The sequence below is a fragment of the Rhipicephalus microplus genome, chromosome 5 (genome assembly GCF_043290135.1).
Source record: "Rhipicephalus microplus isolate Deutch F79 chromosome 5, USDA_Rmic, whole genome shotgun sequence".
Lineage (NCBI taxonomy): Eukaryota > Metazoa > Arthropoda > Arachnida > Ixodida > Ixodidae > Rhipicephalus > Rhipicephalus microplus.
In genome coordinates this window covers 17,169,090-17,192,054 of record NC_134704.1, presented here as the reverse complement: position 1 = coordinate 17,192,054, position 22,965 = coordinate 17,169,090, and the positions used below count along the sequence as shown (strand labels likewise).

At 46.2% G+C, this 22,965-nt stretch overlaps 1 protein-coding gene across 2 annotated transcripts in view; it reads right to left on the bottom strand.

Annotated features, from left to right (window-relative positions):
- Nucleotides 1–22,965, bottom strand: part of Kdm5 (Lysine demethylase 5) — a 65,703-nt gene that overhangs the window by 7,830 nt on the left and 34,908 nt on the right. For both annotated transcript variants that reach the window (XM_037426082.2, XM_075894922.1), the window contains 11 exons: nucleotides 22,615–22,806; nucleotides 18,116–18,535; nucleotides 16,098–16,280; nucleotides 12,306–12,449; nucleotides 11,143–11,314; nucleotides 10,028–10,314; nucleotides 7,968–8,184; nucleotides 6,478–6,560; nucleotides 6,275–6,395; nucleotides 4,285–4,520; nucleotides 265–342 (listed from right to left, as the gene is read on the bottom strand). In XM_037426082.2, the coding sequence (XP_037281979.2) occupies nucleotides 265–342; nucleotides 4,285–4,520; nucleotides 6,275–6,395; nucleotides 6,478–6,560; nucleotides 7,968–8,184; nucleotides 10,028–10,314; nucleotides 11,143–11,314; nucleotides 12,306–12,449; nucleotides 16,098–16,280; nucleotides 18,116–18,535; nucleotides 22,615–22,806 (2,133 nt within the window). The remainder of the gene's footprint in view (nucleotides 1–264; nucleotides 343–4,284; nucleotides 4,521–6,274; nucleotides 6,396–6,477; nucleotides 6,561–7,967; nucleotides 8,185–10,027; nucleotides 10,315–11,142; nucleotides 11,315–12,305; nucleotides 12,450–16,097; nucleotides 16,281–18,115; nucleotides 18,536–22,614; nucleotides 22,807–22,965) is intronic.

The following is a 22,965-nucleotide window of genomic DNA, read 5'->3' as shown; positions in this document are numbered from 1 at the left end:
CTTTTTATTTTTGTACACTTTGCAAACGAGAAAAGTGAGAGCGATTCTAGGCAGCACGACCTCATCCAAACAGACAAGTGAAAAGTACAAACATGCTTCACATTGATTAGTGAGAGATTGATTTACCGCCACAGAGCGACAATCCAAAAACATGCCCAACATTGACCAGTGAAAAATACCGTTAGTAATCCCCACCATTAGTATTTCATGTAATTAAACCTTTTGCAAAGGACCCTTAGAAAAAAAAGCCTTTGTTGAGCTCACCTTAGTTGTGGGTTCTGCATGCTCTACCTTGCGCTTTTTTGTTCTCTTATCAAATCTCTTGGAAGCCTCCGAGTAGTCCTAGGAAACGAGATGACAAGGCAAATTTCACACCAGGCAAACAAGTGCAGGTTTGGTGCAAGTATCCCCGACATTTCTCTTACTCATATTCTGACAGCATGTATACTCTAGTTACCTGCACTGACAGGCTCAGAGGTGAGAAATTAGCAGTGAATGTAATCACAAGTCTAGCACACAAGGGTTCACTATAAAGAAGTTATGTAAGCTGTCACCATTTATTAAAAGGAACATGAGAGCACGTGGTCTTCGCTCTGCGGTGATAAATTCTCGTAAGAACTCGCATGAACCCTGTAGCACCAATGTTTTGCTATACAGTCGAAACCCGTAATAACAAAATCGCCGGGTAAACCGAAAAATTTCGTTGCCGCGAGTATGAGACATAAAAACAGTGATACGGCCAGCAGAACGAAACTTTATTGCCAGCAGTCGGTCAACTTACTTTGCCGACCCTTGCCTTGCAACAACTTCAAAGCTCTCCCTTCACACTGGAAAAAGTGGTCCATCGCTACGTCGTCGCCATGTGCGCTGAAGAAGGAGCGAAGAATGTCAAGCGCATCCAAAACAACCCGCTAGTTGTTTTGGATGCGCTAGCGCGTCGTTCCTGCCTTCAGTCTCACTGTCAGCGAAGTTAGGGCTAAAGCCGACTACGATGACGCGCCGCGCTCGTACACCGCGCGCCAGCTCGTAGTAATCTGATCGTGCATCCGGTGCGACCACTCGTAGTAATCTGACCGTGCCGCCGCTTACAGCTTCGTTGCACGTCGCCATGAGTGCGCTAGCGCGTCATTCCTGCCCGCAGTCTCGCTGTCGGCGGAGTGAGGGCTAAAGACGACTCCGATGACGCGCCGTGCTCGTAGTAACCTGATCGCGCATCGGCCTACTGCTCCTAACTGAAGCGTAATTATACCTTAAGTGATCATCGAGCCATGAACACGTCACGAAGTACCAATTTTCGAGAGCCATGTCCTCGCGACGCACAAGCACCAGACGACGATCTCCCGGAGCGAGCATCGGGTCAATGGCGAGGCAAGCTGAGGCAACATGGCGGCCACAGCCAATCAAGGGCCTCGAAACGACCTTCAAACATTTGCTTTTTGTGCGTTTGTTTTTAAAGGGAGGAGCCAGCTGAGGCGGGAAAGTTAAACATGAAGAAATGCTCTTTCGAATAAGCCCAAGATGCCAGCTCCTGGACCCGCCATCGCGAAGCCATAATTTTTTGAAAATCGCTGTTTTCTCGCGATTTCCAGAAAAAGTTTTGCTACCTAGGTGGGTTAAATGAATTTCACGAAGCACTTCTGCGCGGTTTTCATAGTAGATATTTTGGAATCGGATAGAAAAAGGGTTCCAGAAACTGAAAACTTGATGTTCAAAAATGTTAATTTTTTGGCCATTTTTGGCAATCCCAAAGCCGCGTCCCCCCTTAAGGGGGGACATGGGTCTTTAAAATTTTTTTTCTGTTTTTGGCTCAATCTTGACCGAACATCACCATCTTGGACAGTTTTTCATGCTGATTTCAAATATGTAATTGTTTCTGAAATAGCTTCAGTGGATAAAAAGATATTAACATCTGTTTTTAATTAATTGTGCACTTCATTGGGGGCTTTTTGGCAATTTAATCAAGCCAGATCCAAAAAATAAATGCATAGCCCCAATGCTGAGGGCTTTCTGTATGGTGTGATGCTATTTTTATTAATTTTTAGGCATTATATAGATAAGAAAACAGACCAGCACTTACAATGAATATTCTGTTCAATTTTCGCTCATTACTATCCATAATTGTGATTAACAGTATGCTTCTAGAGTAATCAAAATAGCATCACCCCATAGGTAATGTTATTACAAATAAAATGATACCAAGTTTGTCATTCTCAATCAACAGTAACATATAAGAAAAACCCCTAAGGTTTAGTGTGGTGCACAAAAACATCGAACTGAGAAAAACGCATATAAAGTTTCTAATAACTGTAACTTTTGCTAAAGTGAAGCTAGAGCAATAAAAATGGCACCGTTGTATAGCTCTACATTATGTGAGTATGGCTGTACCAAATGTGTCAATGCACCCTCCCAAAATATTTGCCACAGCTCATTTAAAAACTGTGTACTGGCCATTGAATCAGTATAAGGAACCCAGTCTACAACTTTGTGGCTGTTCTAGTGCACTGAAAACCAAAGGAAGACACATGTTATATATAAAAACATCGCCCTTTTATACATAAAACACTATTTCAAGTAAAACACACATTTTTGTCCCAGACATCCTTACAATTCTACAGCATGCCAGGGCTGTATGCAGTGTCTCTTGCAGGCTTATGTCGCTTTGAAAGTGTTGCCTTTGTTGAACTGCTCTGCAGGTGCTCCCTCCGCGATTTGTGAAGCCTGGTTTTATCCTTTTCAAGGCTACGACGCATGAAGAGATTTCCTGCACTGTAGCCTAGCTTCTCAGCAATTGCTTCATTGCTCTTCGTGGCCCCCTGATTAAAGCGGCTGATGGCTTCAGCCACTGCTCTTTCTACGCTGCGCAGTGAGGCATGGGTGGTCTTGGGGACTTGTTGCCAAATCGTAGCGTGTAAGCTCTCACTAGGATTCTGGGTGATCCCATCACTGCACCTTTCCAACAATGCTTTGTCGCTAAGCCTCATAAACACAGGCTCTAGTGCCTCACAGAGTGCCATCTCTAGTGCCATCTCCGGCGTTCTGGGCGGCGCGCAGGCCGCTCCCTTCTGCCGCGCATTCCACGCTCGCTTTCATTTCCTGCCGAAAGCTTGACGAGTGTTCTTCTTCAGGCGAGCTTCCCAAGCCATGCCGGTGAAGTGCAGAAAGACGTATACGTCGGCGACGTCGGTACAGGAGCGGGTAGCAGACGAGATAACACGCACGAGAGCAGGCGCCGACGGAGCAAAACAAAAAAAAAAAAAAAAGAGCGAGCAACCGTGCCCACGCCGCCGCGCCAGCCAATGGTAGGCGCGAGACGGGGGGGCTCGCCGGCACGCGCGCGCTCTAGCCAATCAGCGGTCCGGCAGACGGCTTCGCAAAACGGGGGAGGGCAGTCGTTGTGTTGGAGCTACGCCATTTTGAGAGCCCGCAAAACGCGCACAAAGGAACCAGCTTCAAAACAAGCCGAAGATGGCGCCGATCCGCCGGCTGCTTCGCTGACGGCGCGCGCGGGAAGTTCGAACAAATTTTCTGTTTTGCGAGTTGTTTTGCGACTCCCATGATGGTTTGAAAATAGATTTTAACCTATTTTTCATCGAATTCAGCGTTAATAATTTGAGGCGAGGTGCTTATAGGTTCAAAGATTCGAAAAATGCGTTTTTCTCAAAATCGATTTTTTGGCCATTTTTTACTTTTCTAAGACCCGCGTCCCCTCTTAAGTAAACAAAAATGGTGGCGCCCACGCTAGCGTGGCAAAAGCAGACCTTTACTCATTTTGACTGCGCATAACACGCATACGAACATATTTTCGACAGTTAACCTTTAGTGGGAGGGTAAAATAAGGCCCGCTTCATGGTAGAAAATTCGTTAATGCGGGATCGCTGTCCAAAAACATTTCGTTGCCGCGAGATACGTAATACATGGGCTTCTATGAACGTTCGCCAGGGATCCGTAAATATTTCGTTCCCACGGGGATTTCGTACTTGCGGGGTTTGGTTACTGCGGGTTTCGACTGTATGCTCTTACAGTTAATGTTTCATTTATAGGCACACTAGACCCTTTACTTCCCATTTTTCACTAAAAACCCACACTGTTGAGCGACTATGTCCGAGCCTTTTTAAAAAGTACCAGCCCAGCACACCACACAGAGACACACCAGCACATATTTGTCATTGTGCATTGAACACTAACGCAGCTGGTCATGCTCTATCCCATTGTGCCTGTCCTGTGTATATCTCTTTCTTGTCAGAGTTCTGTTAGTGCAGCCATGCATTATGCTCCACCCCTCACCTCAAATTCTGGGTATGCTTCAAAAGGTGAATGGGGATCCCGCGGTGGTTTGGTGGCCTGAAGAATGCGCCAGATGTGGCCAGTCTCGTCGAGCGACACCTCCAGCAGATCCCCTTCGGTGAGCAGTGCCTCCAGCCGCGTCTTAGCCCCTGCACTCAGTTCCAGTACAGGGCTCTCCACTTGCCGTGGCACCAGCGGAGACTTGCGCGCGTGCTTGCGGGGTGAAGGGTTGCACACTGCAAGGAACGCGTTTGCAGCAGCTTCATGAAGACATAGTCATCCATTCGTGAACTTGGGAAGTTGGCAATTCATATTCATTTCACAAAGGTTCTACAGAGAGAGGTCATCAGAATTCTGCGATTAATGGTCTTGCTAATATCTGGTTAATGTTAATCTAGCGAACTAAAAGAACGAAAAATTTTAGGAGCATTAGGTGTCGCTAGAGCTAACATGTGAACAAACAGACCTGTCTTCTACAAAACTGCAACCTGTCGCAGCCTTGTGGAAGACAAATCCTTTGTGAAAGTGTTGCAGCAGCTTCATAGAAATCAAACCTGCTTGTCGTAACATTAGCTCCAGCAACACGCCGTGTTTCAAGGATACTTTTTCAACTCCTACCTTAGTTGCATATCAGTCTAAATATTACCATATTTACTCGCATAATAGGTGCACTTTTTTCCAGAAAATCTGGCTTCAAGTTCAGGGTGTGCCTATTATGTGAAGTAAAATTTTCGAAAATGTTATTGCGGACTACAGTATAGATCGTTGATACGTATACGTCGCCTAAGTCACGAATAACCGTACTACATGGCGCCAAACATGTTGATCATGTAGTCTGGCGTGCCGAGAATTGAGGCATGCGATGCGGTGGGCATACCAATTTCCAAAAACTAACACTGAAAGACCCGTGTTGCCAATGAAATGAATGCAAAAAAAAATCTACAATAGCAAAGCACCATCACGGAAATTCGCCAATTGATTTCGGGCTACCTTTCAGGACACCTAGATTATGTGCATTATCCTGCCCAAAATTTTGTGAGCTGAACGGTACCAATCGTTCAATTTCACAGGTTATACACCGCATATACAAGACATTACAATCGAATCGCGAACCACTATTACAGTGTTAGAAGCGCCACCCAAGCCCCATTTCTTTTAAAGTGAGCCACTGAAATGAGTTACGTGGATTCCGCACAAAACTGCAACTTTGATCACCCGCAACCGCCACCGAAAAGCACTAACCGTGATTAGGCCTAGCTGGCCTACTATTCGGCATATAGGGACAGAAAGTTTCTACACGACAACATGAAGACTGGTCAAGGAGAAGATCGCACTCAAGCAACTGATTCAAGAACAGCGCCCATGATATAATGTTTAGGTTCGTGACCAGGCGACAAATCAATGGCGACAAAAGTCCACCGACCTTGTGCAAGTACGCGCAGTGGCAGCAAAGGCGAAAGCTCATGTCGAAAAGCCAAAAAGCTTTTAAATTTGCAGACGAGAAAGCAAATGCGATGACAACGTTTTACAGGACAGGAAGCTCAATGCATACTTGACACGGTTGCACATTCTAAGTGGTGCGCGCGCGGCCGGGTTCGCGGCCGGAGCCACGACGACGCCGGTGCAAAGGTTACCCCTGACACCCGGGTAACCACCCTTCTTCCCTACTCAGTGAGCCCACGGAGCTGGCGCAGCGCTGCTGCGGTCTTTTTTTTTCTTTCTTTTTTTTCTCACCTCGAGTAACTTTAAAGGGCCAGCCGTTCAAATACGCTACAGATCGCGGCCAAGTTCGGAGTGCGCCTATTATGCATGGAAATAAAAAAATCAGATTTCTTGCGAGAAAACTGGGGGTGCGGCTATTATGCAAGTGAGCCTATTATGGAAGTAAATACGGTATTTGCACCAAGAAGAGAGAGCTCTTTCAAGCTGTTTGAACCAAAATGAGGCAAGCACGCCCATAGAAACAAATGTGCTGCGATGGAGCACTCACTAGCATTGTTCTTGGACGCAGTCGAATAGGCATGCTCCATGCTGCTATAGCTGTCGCAAGGAGGCAGCTTTTCATCTTCCATCGTGGGCTTCACATCGCCATCTTCAAGGCCATCCTGAGACTAAAGGGCAGAGAGAGCAATAAGTGATGAACAAAAATGAATAAAAACAATGATAACAGATATAGGAGGATACCATGCTTACAAGAGAGACTTCCTGTTCTGCTGCAACAGTTGGAACAGCGTCCTCTGGCATGCTGGCTGCCTCCACGTTGGAGCTGCTGCCATCTGCAAGGAAGGTTAACACGTGAGATTTCTTGTTTCGAGAAAAGCATGGCGTGAAGCTCGACTAGTGCAAGAACAAGAAGCCAAACTGTCTTCGTTGAGTCTTTGGCTCTGTTACAATGCTCTGTAATTTTTCTTCAATAAAAAGACTTTACGATGGCCCAGTTGGTATATGCTCGACATACCTAGTGAGCACAACAAAATGGCACTTGCCCTGTGTCTACCCTTTCCTTCTTCATTAAAAACAAAGTCAGAGCTTTGCCAGAAAGGCCAAGCAATGAATGCGATAGCAACGAATTGAAAGGTCACGCACAGAATTGAAAGCATATCGAAACATGGCCCACGTTCCTCACGCACAAATGACGCATAAAACGTACTCACAGGTACGGATGCACGTGAATAAGCGTCTCATTTGTTACTTTGCTGTGTCTGAAAGGCGCACGCTTTTCGCAAACTGAGACTGCAATGATTGCAGTGACCTTTGTGCACCAGGTAACTAGAGCAGAATCGTTCCAGGTAAAACCCGAGGCCAGTCAAGGTGTACGACCTTCCCCTCCTCGCCGGACAAAGTACGCACATGAGATTAGTGTGGGCGCCGCCGCGCAATGTGGTGCGGCACGCTCTTTGCGCCATCTTGCTGGTAATGCTGAAAACACAATCCCCCCCCCCCCCCCCCCCCGAGATACTCGTGAGCAGCGGTAAGTGGTAGATATAAGTAGCATGCCGTTTGAACGGTGAAGGATGTGCTCCGGGGTGGCTCAGTGGTTAGCGCCTCGCTTTCACGACGCTGAAGTCTCTTGTTCGATTCCGTGCACCGGAGTGTTTTTTTCTGGACTTTTTTTTCTTTGTCGCTTTTTCATATAGATATGTATACATGTATGGTGCATGACACCAGCGGCAAAAGCCAGCCTAGAGTGTCCATATAATTGCTATCGCAATAAAACTATTACCTAGCCCTGAGAAGACGAGACCCAGTTCCCACCAAACACGGCCACAGTTTACAGCCACTGTTGAAAACAAGCTATGGCAGTTGCTTATCTGAATTCCAGGATGACCTAAGTTTTCTCCCCTGGCACTACCTCAGGTGATCCATCTGGAGCATCAACCCATGCAGACTGATCAACAAAGCTTCGCCCATCATTAAGTCTCTTGTGGCTTTCCTCTTCAATCCCACTTTTTACTCGATCCGCCCGTCCACTGCAGCCCTCCAAGGGAAAGAGAATATATGTAAAGCAATAGTAATGAGCAAGAATCAGAAATTCCTGGTCTGCCAATAGCTATTGGTGAAAATGACGTTTATCGTATTCTACGGCTGTGACTTACTGGTTTATCTTAGGCTAACATTTCTGTGAGGATCAGCTTGAGAGAAGGCAGACATTGTCTCACCACCTGTTACATCTCAAAACTCACTTTTCTCCTGCGCCCGCAGCCCTCCAAATGCCGACTGTGCCACACTTTGCAGGTGCGGCTGCAGCTCCGGCTTGCTGGCTGCTCGAAGCAGCTCAGCATTGATGATCTTCTCAGTCTTCTCTCGTGCTGCTTGCTCCACCATTTTTTGGGAAAGGACAGACAGCTTGGCCAGGGCTGCCGCCAGCTCATCGGTGGCCAGTGCTTGCCGGGCACGGTCCTACGTACGGGCAACAACAGGGCACATCCAAGCATTACTGCCAGACACAAGCTGAGAGACATGCTGTAGTCAAAGCCTGCACAGGTCTTTCAGCTTCCTTCTGTTAATTGTTTAGCAACAGATTATGCCCATCCAATGTGCCTGTATCAAGATAATATTCTACATACAGCTCTAAATACTGTACAACTCTTCTCACTGTACAGTCAAACCCACATATGTGGAATGAACACATAACAATTGATATATTGAGCATATCATAGTTGATCTTTAAAATCCTTCTGCATATATTTTATATACATAAAATAGTTTATATATATCATATAGCCTGTACTGCAAAACTATTTTGTAATTCCTTTCAGGTTCAATATATCTTGGTTAAACTGTATTAGTGCTCCATGACATCCCACAATATTACTGCAATTTAAGGCACTGCTCTTACTTTGCCGGCATTTTAGCTGCAGCTGGAGGCTGGCAGCAGCCTCAATTTAATGTATACATTCTTAGATACCAGAGTCTTAACTAACCACAACTCATTTGAATACACAGGGAAATTGTGTACAGTGCAGTCCACTTATAACGATATCGAGAAAACCTAAAAATATGATCGTTATAACCGGTGATAGTTATATCTGGACTGCCGCCAAAAAATCGTCGCCGGACGTACCTTTTGTAGCTCCAGGCTTCATTTCGCTATTTTCACCAATTAATAAATATTGTAGATAGTAGGATGTCAAAAACAAGACTTTATTTCTTACTCCGAAGAACGCATCACGGGTTCGCTGAGGAAGAGAGACTGACCGACGGCGGGGTGGGAGCAGTGGGAGGAAGAAAGCACAGCCAGAGGTACACAGCCGGAATGCCAACGAGGCCCCGCCCCGTTGCCGCCGCGCCGCTTTGCTTTTCGCTTTTTTTATTTTCTCTCTCTTTCCCGCTTTCGTTCGGCAAGCTACGAGTAGCTTGCCGGTTTGCCGTTGTTAGAAGGCGGGGAGCCGCGGAGCGCGGCGCTTTGCTTTTCGCATTTTTTTTTAAATTCTCTCAGCCTCTCCGCGGTCGACGCGCGGCAAGGCGCAAAACGTGACACAGCTGGCGCCATCTGTAGCGCGTCGCGCCAACTCGCGATGCTCTCCTCGGCTTTTTGACCGGCCGGGACGTGCTGCCGGCGCTGTGCTGCAGTGGCGGCAGATACGTACTCGCCTACGCTAACTTTTCGTCTTGTCTCGGCATAGTTCGTTTCAGAGGAATTTATCAATATAAATGTTACGATTATTCTGAATGAAACATGCCGTCCACGGCAAACTTTTAATCGTTGTATCCGATATGCGGTGGATAACATATCGTTATATATGGTTTTTTTCCCCATAGCCCCAATGCATAAAATGAGACTGTTAAGTCGACCCATCGTTATAACCGATATATCGTTATATGTGGTATCGTTATAAGTGGACTGCACTGTACTTGTCAAAGGAAGAAAATTGCCTCAGGCACTGCACTCATTTGTCCTTCAATGATAAACTGCCCGAGGGCCATATTCTCAATCACTTTCAGTGGCACTTCCATTAAATTTCCTGAACAAGTGTTAAATATGCTAGGAAAGCAGGCCAGAGACATTTTAACTTGTTCACACCAATAAATCTGGCACTAATCACATGAAATTTCGTGAAAAATGAAATATTGCCAAAGGTGATAACTTGAGAATACCGCCTTTGCACCTATCCATGATACTCATGGCGGCTGAACCACTGTACCTGCACCTCTGATGGACAATTACTATAAGGAAGGCAGACTGCCTTTCAATAATTTTTATATTTTTTAAATAGAACTATGATCTGCAATGAGCGCGTACCTGCCACGACATGGCTCGCTCGGTGAGACACTGCAGCGCCTCCCCTTCAGGTAGCCGCACGGGCAGCTTCTGTAGCGACACCAGCAACGACAGAATGGTCTCGAGCCGAGGCCGCCGTGACCGCAGGCACCCGGGGCACAAGAACTTATTCTCCTTGGCCGAGGCCACAGAGAAGACGGATGATCCTGGCGACGACGAGCCAGCCGCACCACCTCCAGGGCTGCTGCCTCCCCCAGAGTTGCCAGACTTTGGCGCACCCCTTGCCTTGGGTGTCGGCACGCAACTAGCTGCAGAGATAAGAAGAGTCACGCCCGATGAGCGTATTCCTCAGTTCTTTTCAATTTGATTCATTGTATACACACGATACACAATTTATTTTTGGGCACACAGCCTTGACAGATAGTTTGAGGCACTGTAACAATGATAATAACAATGCCTGGAGTTGTGTGTGCTATAACCCCAATACGATTATGAGGCATCCCAATGTGGAGGTCTTCAGAACCTCTGACCGCCTGGTGTTCTTTAACATGCATTGACATTACAAGGCTCTCTCTAGCATATCACCTCCATCAAAATGTGACTGCCACAGCCCAGATCGAACTCCCGACCTTCCGGTGAGCAGCCGAGCACCATAATGCTACACCACCGCGGTATGGTATATAGATGAAGCTTCGAAAATGAAATTCCGGGACAATGAATTTTTTTCACCCGTCCCATCATTTTGTTATGGGAGCATTCGACTGTGTTACAAAAAATTTTCGTGATTTTGGCAAGAACGAATTCCGGCCATGCCTAACCATTTGCCCTTATTCACTACATGTCACAGTGAGGTTATACACTCACACCTCATTATAACAAAGTTGCATCTTACATGAAAATAAGTTTGTTATATCCCAAAAATTTGTTATAAAGGTGTATTGTCAACACTATATCTATTGCAATACTATTTCTCATTTACTTTGTTATAACCAATATTTCTTTATATCTGGGTTCGTTATATCGAGATGTGTGTGTATATAAATCTTTATCTTCGAACAAAAAGTCATTCAATTCATGTACACACAGCCTATTCCCATGCATGCAAGGAGAAAGCAAGCAGAAGGCGGCATAATCACCATGAAACCAGTCCTTGCAGAGCTCACACTGCAGCATATGTCCACCAAATAAGTTCTGGCAGGTGCAGTAGCGTGCCTGGCCGGTGTCCTCAAGGCGTTTGCGCAAGTTGTGTGCTCGCAGCTGCTTCATGCTCTCCAGCTCTTGTGCCACAGACTCTTTGAAAGCAGCCACCTGTGTTGATGAAGCAAGTGAACAAGCAGAATTGTTAACCCTTTTAGATGAGAGTTCCTGGTTTAGAGAAAGAAAAAAAAAAACAACAACACCAAATTGTCGCATGGAAGCTAACTTGCAAAGGGAGTGTTTTAGCTTAATAATATAGAACGCAGTCATAGCACTTAGAGGTAAGGGAATAGTAGGGGTGTGGAAATATTCCGAATTTTGAATTTTTATTTAATAGTGTTTGCTATTTCATTCGATTCACTCAGCAAATTTACTATTCGAACTTCCAAAAGACAAATACAGTCATCGTCCGATTGACAGTGCACCCTTCAAGTTTTTAAAGTGCTTTGCCCCATCACATTCTCGTGTTGCAGCAAAGTTGCCTTTCAGCTTTTGCTGCAGTTGTATATGTATTGAATCAAGAAAATGCAGATCCCAACACGGAGATGACAGATGCAGTAGAGGCGGGGGCTGAAGTGATGCTGTTTGAGACCCAACATTTGGGCTGAAAGTCCGAAAAAATGGACGCTGAAGATATTTAGCACATAGTAGACTCTCAGTAAATGAAAATCTCGTAAACAGAACCGCTGCCTAAATGGAACTTTTCCTAGCATGATTGGTTTCCAACTTGAATTCTTCAATCAAAGAGGAAACACGTTTTCCTGGTCCCTTCAGGTTCCATTTAACGATAGTCTATTGTACTTCTAATAGCACTAAAATTGCAGTGCAAATCAAACAGACTATTAAAAAAATATTCAGAAGTTCAAATATTTGCACACCCCTAGTTTTTACATTCTAGCCCTTCCCAGTACTGTGAAATGTATCAACAGGCTCAATTGTCAATGCATGTGTAATTGCTATCTCTTTAGGTACATGAAATTATGTGCAAAAGTGTTAGACATGATGATCAATGTATCCGTAATTATGATCTCCTTAGGCACGAGAATGAGCGGAGGAGCAAAAGACGTCATGATAGCATGCAAGTGCTTTATCCTAGACTTACAACGATGGCCGGATCCTTGGTGTCTTCAGTTTTTATTTCTGGTGGCTCCTCTTTGTCGGGCAGCAGTGGTCCATCGCGCAACCGCTTCTTCTTGCCTCGTGCGGTGACCTGATAGATACCAATGTCCCGGCGAGGCGACAACACCTGCAATGTGCACGAAGATTTGCACCACAATGTTGCAACCTGTACATTGACTTCTATCGACAGTCCAGGGATAAAGTGATTTACTTAATCCCCTATTCACAAACCAACCTTGTCCTTACCTCCAGTTTTGCAAAAAAATGGCAACAAGGTAGAAGATAACATCCAAATGGGTTCATGAATACTAGCCAACTTTGTACATCAAGTGCAATGAAGACGTAAAACCGATAAGAAATACTCGAGGTAAGGATGAGGTTAGTTAGAGAATTAGAATAACATGTGCCTTAGAATAACAAAAGGTTGAGCTAGTTGTTAAGTGCTCATTCTAAAAGTCAGCGCGTTGTTGTGCCACAGACATTTTCCTCGTTCGGGAGCACGTCTCACGAGATCGAGCGCTGTTCCGACGAACTGTCTCCCCCTCTCCTAGCGCCGCTTTCCATGCAGAAGGACCGCGCAGTTCCGGGGATAACGTCGCTTGCTCCGCCGAACCACCTTGCAGTTCCGGGTATGGCTACGTCTCCCCCCTCCGAGCCCGAGAACTGGTCTGAGAGAATGGACCAAAGACGTTATTTAAGGCCGAGCCGGCCCCATGTTAGAGGATGTTGCCCCAGCCGACGTTGTCGTGCTGGCCGGCTCTGTACAAACGACAACCTGCTACAGTAAACGCTCCTTCTTGTTGCTGTTTTCAAAACGGATTGCCTCCCTGCTTCGCCTTCGGGCAAAGGCTTCAGCGAAGTACGCTCGACTGTTCGCCGCTCTTCGCCAGCGCTACCCTCGCGACTCAGCAAATTCATAACAGCGTGCACACACACGGACACAAAGAAGTCAAGACATACGATAAACCGGCTTACAACTTAAAAGGGGGCACCGCTGTTTCAACGTCATCTTCGCTCTCGCCGCCATTTTCTTATCACAGACTAATGATGTGGATCTAATTAGTCATCAGCTGAGCTCACGTGCACAATTCGTCGTCGCACTGTGCGTAGTGTTTGAGCAAAGCATGACCGAGTAATTATCAGCGGCTTCATACCATAGGTCACTGGTGTTGCATTTTTCACTGTCATAGCATTCCTTTCGTGCTGCTTCAAAGGCTCATCTTCACAACACTCAATCATAAACCAAAAGGAAGCGTAACAAGTGTGCAGGTGCTGTTGTAGAGCTGCCGGACGAAAATATGCGTGAAAAGCAAGAACAGTATAGACCGCTCATAAATGCATAAGTAGCAGGAGTCGCGAATATCCGCACTATAAGCGGTACAGCACTATAACCAAAGCAACCTTTTTCTGGAGCCGTAGTTGCGCATAACATGTTGAGCATGCAGTCTCGCGTGTCAGAAAATGGAAGCATGCGATGCGTGATGCTTACAATCATTCGAAATTCCAAACATTAAAAAAAAAGACCAAAGAACTGCATTGCCAACGAAATGAATGCCAAATGGGGGGAGGGGGGTTGTCTAACAAATGAAAGCAACATCGCAGACGTCCACTTGACTATTTTTCAGACCACCTGGATTATGCGCCTTGCACAGAAACCATGTTGAACTACGTCCAAAATTTTACTCGCTGACAGACAACCATCGTTCCATTTTATGGCCGCGCCCCCAATTTCAAGACATCGCACTTGAATCGCGAACCACCATTCAAGTGCTACACATGTCACCCTCATTTTCACTAAATATATGTATCGTATCTAGACACCACAAAGAGTTTCGTTGGTTCCATATGGTACCGCTGCCGTTCGGTATGCTGTCACTGGAAGTTTGTTCAAGACATTAAGATCAGGCATTGAAAAGATCGCACTCAATTTCTGAATTGAGAGCAGCATGCATAATATGAAGTTTGCGTTTGCAGCAGTGAGATCAATGACGAAAACTTGGCAAGCTTATGTAAGGCCGCTATTGGCAGCAAAGGCGAAAGCTCGCATGACAAACAACCTAAAAACTTTCAATTTTACAGACCAGGAAGATAGCTCACGTCATATCAGTAGCAAGCTCGTTAACGGCAATGCTTTTCCCAACAGAAAACTTAGGCGCAGTTGACAAGGAAGGGAGAGCATGTGCCATGTAGAGCCGCGCGCAGCTGGCAGAAAGCAACGGAACCACGCTGACGACGCTAGTACACTGTAGCCACTTCGGCGCCGGTGCAAAGGCTCCTGAGCAACCGCACTCCTCCCTACTCGGTGAGCGTACCACAGTCTTTTTTTCTTTCCTTTTTCCTCCCTCCGCCCTTCTTTCATTCGGTCCGCGTCCCCTCCTCTTCCGCTAAGACCTCGTCACTCTCTCCCCAGTGGCCCACTAAGCGCGTGCCCTTCCAAACGCGCTCTCGCAACCCCTTTTGTCACAAAGATTTCCCGGCAACCGCGTTCTAACCGGTCTTTCATCTTGGGGAACTGTACAACAAGCATTATGCGTACACGAAGAGTTCTATGGGAGGGTAAACGGGAGTCTAAAAAGATCGCATTGTAACCGGTCCTGCGCTATAATCAGTTACATTATAAGTTGTCTACACTGCACCAGGCGATGGGGCTATCGCACATTTGAGAAGCATGGGCACATCGAGAAATATGCAGATACTCGATGATAATGATGATGACAGTGGCAGCTACAAAGTTGGCCATTATTTCCCCTGCCGCGAGTAACTTTTTAAGATCGGATTCATTATTTTGAAGTGTTGTGGAGATACAAGAGGGATAAAATTTGATATGTTATTCTGAAGTATTCTAAACTCTGAAATTCGTAGTAGTGAAATATTTTTACGTTAGACCAATGACCATTTGGAGGGAGATTTTCAAAAAAAGATTCATTACTCTGAAGAAATCGTCAATTTGAGGTTCGCAAGAACAGGCACTGTATAATAGCATTCATGCAACTGCCTGTAAAGCCGGTTTCACTGAGGCAAAGTGTTGCTAAGCTGTCAAAGCTTCTATCTAGATGTATTTAATCCACATGCAACCCACTGTAAAGGTGGTTTTGCTGCAGTCAACGATAGTAAGAAATGAAAACGCCTGTCCAGATGAAATCAGCACTTCCACAATGCCCCGCTTTAAGGTTAAGTGAACATATTTCCCTTGCATTGATCTAACACTTTTTAGCTTTAGAAGCTCGTTATACTGGCTAAGTAAATAAAGTTATATTGCTTACATACAGCAAATTTGAAAACGTAACATAGTTTGCATGTTATCCCTTGCATTCTACCAAAAGCCAAATCCAGGTACTATTTGAAGTTGTTTCTATTTCGCTTGAGCCAAAACGAATGGCATTTACAGAGGCCTTGTTCTGAGTTTTAAAATATATTGTACAGGATAGTTGGGTAAAAAAAAAAATATGCCCATTTTTTTTATAACACGAGATATATACTACTCGAATTTGATTCGAAAATTTTGACCAAAATCATTATTCTCTTTAAATTTGCTCCGAACCTAAAATGCATCATTTGCAGAAGCTGAATTATGATATTTGAAATAGTGGAGGGCTTCCGAAATAACGACCACTTCAACGTGCACCTAAATCAAAACACACAGGCTTCTGGCAACTTGTCTCTATCAAAAGGTGACTGCCTCTATCAAAATTCCATACTGTGACGTTTGGGTCACAAGCCACGCACCATAATCACTAGACTTTAGCAGCTGGTACACAACTAACATGGTACATGCCTCAAGCAAGGAGTAGGCAGAGTTCTTCTTGAGGAAAGTCCGTGCTGTGCGCTCCTTCCAGGCCTTGGCCGCTGCCACCTGAGACTCCAGCTGCGGCAGCTGCTCCAGGCACACTGGTATTGGCCGGCCCTTCTGCAGCAGATTCTCCAAGGTTTCTAAGTATGGGTATTTGGACTCCGAGCCCTGAAAAACCGGAGGGCAAAGTTGCAGTTGGTCTTGCTTATTAAGTCGCTGATATACAAGTGTACATGGCGAAACTAAACATAAATCCTATGAAGGTGTCTCATTGCTTTTTGAAGTCGGTCGGGACTGTTTATTAAGTACAGTCGATGTCCGATTTCCCGGACCCTCAATGGACCGCGACAACGTCTGGAAAGTTGGGAAGCCCAGAAAAACAAATATAAGCGAAAACACACTTTTTAATAGGTATTTATCACTGACGGAGAGTGTCGCTTCAGGAGTACAGGGTTCTCATTGCAATTTAGTACATTCATCGTTTAGGTGGTTCTCAAAAGAGCCGAACGAAAAAGAAAAAAAAAATTCAATGTGGCCAGCATTACATTTGTAAACACTTAGGCGCAAAAAAAAAACAAGAAAAAAGTCACTTTTTGCTTGGCATTCCACTGGCCCGAGATGATGTGACACTGTCACTGTAACTACACCGGTGACAGTGTCAGTGTTCGCGTCAACTCCGAGCTCGTTGACTGTGTAGGACCCGCCACTTTCTTTGCTCTCAAGTGTCAGAATCCTCGGTAACTTGACGAATGATTTCGTCATCGGTCCATTCCGCACACAGCTCGAGGTTTTTGTCAGCGTCGGCAAAGCCCTTAAAGGTTATTCCGGCTTGAATCGAAACTCCAGCAGCGTGCAGTTCATCAAAGGCAACTTTCGTGGGTGGAATTTCGCCACACATCCTGGCCACTCCAGGAGACGGCCGTCTCGGCATCTAGTATGATGCTCGCATGACGAAAACAGTTTCGGGGGGTATGTTGCCTAACCGCCTTCCACAAGCCTGCAAGCATATCGACAGCAGACCGTAGGTCAACAGCCTAGCTTTTCCCACTGTGTCAGTGCACAGGCTCCACAGCGCCATGCGGCCTAAGCTATGGTTTGCAACAAATTGGCATGCGCTGGACTGCGGCACTTACGGTTTAGGGCGTACGGCAGCCGCGGCGTGGTGGGTTTAAGGGCCCGAAAACAACCAAAATGGCGGGGTTGGCAGTGACTGAGTCTGTGGTGAGCGGTAAAAAGTCCGCGAAATCGGGTGGAGAAAGCTATACACATCAGGAATTTCGAACATTTCAATACATTGACTCTATGGGGAAATTGACGGCCCCAGAAAAGAGTCCGGGAAATCAGGCGTGTCCAAAATTTAGGGCGTCCGAGAAATGAAATGTCAAGTGTATTCATTTCTAACAGAATTCCTTTTCCCTACTATGATTTGACACATAGATAAGGATCTCAATTCAGCCTAATGAAGTTTACACTGAACAAGCTGTAACTGTATTCAAGTTGTTATAACAACACTTCCGCACAGCACAACATGAAGCCATCTCTTGTGAAAGCAGTACAGATTCTTACGCCTAGTTCAACCACAGTCGTGGTTAAGTGGCATTCACACTGGCGCTTGACAGAAGCGACAGAGCTGACTAACTTGAACTCGCGGCAACTGTGTTTACAACGGCATGTTCAACCTGCATATGCCGTTGTAAACAACGCTCCACTACAATTAAATTTCTCGAGACTCGTGGTGTTTGCATCTGCTTACCCCACATTGCAACGTAAATTACGTAGCACTACGTTCCGACTTGCAGCTACCATGCCACAGACTGACTCTGTAGTTTTGTAAATGCAGTTGTTAAGCTCAAAAATCTAGCCATGAACAAAGGAGCAGAAATCATGCTATTTTAAAGCAAAATAATTCCTTATACAGAACTCTGCAACATGCCTATCTGAATACCACCGTAAGGCATGATATGCACTGGTACTTGAAGTGACTTGGTACTGGCAAGTGTTACCTGAAGGGCTTCAGCGCGGGCGCCCCACTCTTTTGCTCTGCGGATGGCATCTTTCAGGGCAGCAAGGCTTGGCAAATGGACGGGAATGGCGGCTCCTTCCTCGGCCAGGGCCTCGCAGGAAGCCAACGTCTGGCGGGGCTGTGCCTGCAGGCAAGTTTTTGCGCGCTCCTCCCAACGTTCGGATGCTGTCAGGAGGCCTTGCAATTCAGCCAAGGCTCGCTCAGAGACTGGGTGAGGGGGTATGGCGACCCCAGCTTCGAGTAGGCGACGCAGCTCCTCCAATGTCGGTGGATTTCTATTCGCACGCTGCGGCTTTGCCTCTGGCTGCGTCTCCGACTGATCCCGTGGTTGTGGTAGCAGGGTAGCCTGCACCTCCTCCAGCCACTGAGCTTGCTGCACCTTCTGCTTTAGTTGTGGTATCTGCATGTACACCAGGAACAAAAAAGTGGAGCCGAGACATCCCAAATTTCATGTGAACTAAATGTGAACAATCTCATATTTCATTTACTGTATAAACCGGAACATAGGTCAAGATATTTTCAATAGAATACCGTAATTACTCGCGTAATCCTCGCACTCGCATAACTCTCGCACCCCCACATTTCCCAATTGATTGATATGTGGGGTTTAACGTCCCAAAACCACCATATGATTATGAGAGACGCCGTAGTGGAGGGCTCTGGAAATTTCGACCACCTGGGGTTCTTTAATGTGCACCCAAATCTGAGCACACCCCACATTTCCCAATAAAAATACGATTTTTTTTCCTCGAGTAATTATCGCACCCCCGTAAACTGCCGCAATAATGTCGTCTGCTCATTCAAGCCGTTGTTGATGATAGCGCACGTCATCTGGCGCCATCTCTTAAGCATCAAGTGTACTACTATTGCACGGAGGTTCAATACAATTCAAGCCAAGCCAAAGTGGCTAGTGCACGTTGCGGCGTGTTTTGATTGTTGTGTCGGTAATCTTATCACGTTATGAAGCGATACTGAAGCTACTAGGCTGCTTTCAAGTTGAAAGTGATTTATCATGCACTAAACAACGGCAGCAGGGTCGCCGGTAGGCTCTTCAGAGTTGACGAGTTTTCTGTTCCCTACTAGTGACGACAGCTGAAAGCCACCAAGTCGCATTGGGCCTGCGGTGTGCATAAGACTGGGATTGATGGTAAACTTTATTTCCTCAGAAGGAAACTGGGGACGATTCTGTTAAATAGACATCAGTCCAATACTGACATCCTGCGTTTACCATTTGAGGGCTCCTGTTAAGTGACGAAAGCTACCGCAACGCCCACGAGCTTTGCGTATGATATTCATTCTAATTCTCGACTCTTTGCTTGCAATTTTTGTGTCTCAAATAAATCTTGCCTTGTGTTGAACCTCTGCTTTTATTGTTGAGGTAAATCTTAATCAGTAACGCTCAAAGCTTGCTGTTATTTGCTGGTGTGAGAATCCCGATTTGCGGCCACTTCGTTTCCTTTTTCATTCTGTACGTTTTCGTGGAAAGTTTTCCCCGCGTAATTCTCGCACCCCCCAACTTTTCATCGGTTTTCTGCCAAAAAACAAGTGCTAGGATTATGCGAGTAAATACGGTAATAAGCTAAAGTCGCCCCTCGAATTATATAGCGGTGTCTAGCAGAAAGTGCACCGCTGTCTGGCAACATGTGGCTTGCATGCGCGTGAAAAGCCGGACGCGGCCATATCCGCATTCAAATCCAATCGCAGGCTGTTTTGTTTTTTTCTCTCTGTCTGTTTTCTTTGTGTTCGTGATTTGCTTTCCATTCTGTTCTGAGTTTTCGCTCCGCTTGACATTGCGCTGCATTTTTAGTGGCCTTTTTTTTTTTTTCATTCACTGAATATGAGTAGCGGTACGAGGAGGTAGTACTCAGCTGCGTTTAAACTAGATGTTGTTGAATTTGCAGAAGCGAACGGGAATATGGCTGCTCAGCGCCGCTTTGGTGTATCGGAAAAAAGCGAGCGCTATTGGAGGGCGCAGAAAGGGAAGCTCCAGATGTGCAATCCTCGAAAAATGCAATTTCGGGGGCGAAGTGCCATTCATCCGCAGCTGGAGAAGCTAGCGGACATTGTGAGGGAAGTTCGTGCGCACTCGCTGCCAGCGACCGTGGATACCATTCGCAAGAAAGCCGTGGAACTCGCTGGAGAAGCTGGGCTCCCGAGAGAAGAGTTTTGTGCACCAAACTGTTGGTGCGTCGATTTATGCGACACGAAGAATTTTTTCTCCTGTGGCGCACATCCATCTGTCAAAAGTTGCCGGAGGAGTTCGAGGACAAGCTTATAAACTTTCAACGCTTCAAGAACCGGCTTCGGGAGCAGAATGACTACATGATGGGGCAGATTGGCAACGCCGATGAGACCCTCGTGTGGTTTGACATGCTTTCGTCGACCACAACCACGCAGCCCGGCTCCAAGGATGTGAAGCTGTTGTCCACCGGCAACGAGCACTCGCGCTTCACCGTCATGCTGGCACGCACAGCAGATGATAGAAAGCTTCCACTCTTCATCATTTTTCAAACGCAAGACGATGCCGAAGGAAGTGTTCTCGCCCGGTGTTGTCGTTCACGTCAACAAAAAGGGATACATGGATGAGGCCACGATGCTCAAATGGATAAGAGTAGTGTGGAACCGTCGGCCAGGTGCACTGCTGCGTCTTCGCAGCATGCTGGTGTTGGATGCGTTTCGTGGTCACTTAACCGACGCTGTGAAACGCGCACTCGGCGACGGGAAAATGGACCTCCCCGTGATACCAGGTGGTATGATGTCCACCCTCCAGCCGCTCGACATTGTGCTAAACAAGCCGTTCAAGGACCGAGTGTGGCTAGAATAACAAGAGTGGATGTCCGGCGACAACACAAAGACACCGACGGGCCGCCTACAGAGGCCTCCGCTTGCGACAGTTTGTGGCTCGGTGCTTTCCGCCTGGCATTCCTTGCCAAATTCCATGCTGGAAAATGCTTTCAAGAAATGTTGCATCAGCAACTCGCTGGATGGCACGGAAGACGACGCACTGTGGGAGGCGGCGAGCTACAAATTCTCATCTTCAGAAGACAGTGGTGCTTCGTTGGACGAATATGAGCAGTTGCGATGGTGGTTGAGGGGAGCTCCAACGATCGGGGTGCGGTGCGCCCATTTTGCAAATAAATGTGGTTCGGCATTTTAGGATTGTTTTCCTTTTTTTTCTTTTTCGATAACCTGAACTTGGGGAGTCGACCTATATACCCACTTGCCCTATAGTCCGGTTTATAGGGTAAACGCTAGACTTTATGATCCAGGCACTTTTGATTGAGAGTCCTGAAGATGATAACCTAGCATTAGAGGACACACTCTGCCACAGGCACCACATATCCTAGGTCAAGTTAGGATTTCAGCACACACATGTGGTGCTGCTAACACTTCATTATAGGGACCCTGAAACCGTTTTGGCAATTTTATAAAAAAGATGGGGCCGGTATACCAAGTCCCAAGAGTCATTGAGAGACCTATAACTCTCTGCATAAACTGTGTAATTTATTACAATGCTTTAAAGCTGCAAATCACTGCAGATTGATGCAGATCACTGCAACTCTGCCAAACGCGTTTTCAACACCTATTAACAGTGACATGCTCTGGCCACTTCACGTCATCGTGGCTGTTGATCTGACCGACTGTCATGGGCTGTAGAATGCGTGGAAGTACGATTGGCTGGTAGAGTGGCAGCACTTCTTGGAGCAGTTATGAACCACTCCGTGATCTTAGCCTCTCTTGCCAGACAGTGTGCGCGCTGCCGGGCGCACTAAGTGATGGCCTCGGAGACTGCACACAACCTGTTGGCATGCAATTTCAGAGGTCAAGACTAGTAAAAGCTCAAATTGTCGAGCGCGCTCATGAGAGCTGTGATAGGCAGCAATGCCAGCGTGCCTCATGAGCTGAGGAGGCCAGGCAGAGATGAGGAGAGTATGATGTAACTGTCTGTAGCGGCCTTGGTATATGGCGTGCCACTAAATTTGCGGTGCAAATGGTTTGATGATGCTCTAGCCACAACGCTGACAAAACTTCAAAATACCGTACTGGGTCCCTTTAAATATTTTGTTGAGAGCCCACAGAAGTTGCTTGTGTTACTTTTACTTTGCTCAGACACCACAACATTATATAACTGAACCCCTTTAAAGGGGCCCAAGCACCAGGGAGCAATTTATGTCCCTTACACGAGGAGCTTCTTATAAGCAAAGTACTATGTTCGCATTTTCTGGTCAACGCCTAATTTTGATGCAGGCACACTGGTGCCTCCTATATCCATTTGTCTCTTACATCAGTGTTTATTATAAAGGTGTTCAACTATATTTCAACATGGCTCTTTACAATTTAGTGATGCAAAATATGCATCTGAGAACATTGGGAAATTTCTGCAGAGGATAATTCAGACACATATATTTGAAATGTCGCAAAGAAGAGCAAAATAGCCGAACACAAGCTGAAGAACAGTTCTGCAATCGTAGAAAGTACCTCTGGGAGATCCATGTCCAGGTTGAGCCCTGCTTCAAGAAGTTTCTCAAGGCGCCATGACTCGCCCATCTCGTCCAAAGTGAGCAGATCACGAGCACTGCTCTGGAAGTCGACAACTTTGTCCACAAGGTCACGAATCATCGCAGACTCCTTGATCACACATGGTAGTTTGGAGAGCTGCTCGTAGAATACCTGGAAGTTATAACAATGACACACTGTGAGCCATTTGTCAAAGGCCCACTGCACTAATTGCAAGGAGCCAGGCAACCTAGCAACACTGCCACAGAACCGTTCCATTTTCCCCCAGATTCCATTGGACTGTCTCTGCACCTTCATGTATGCTTATACACA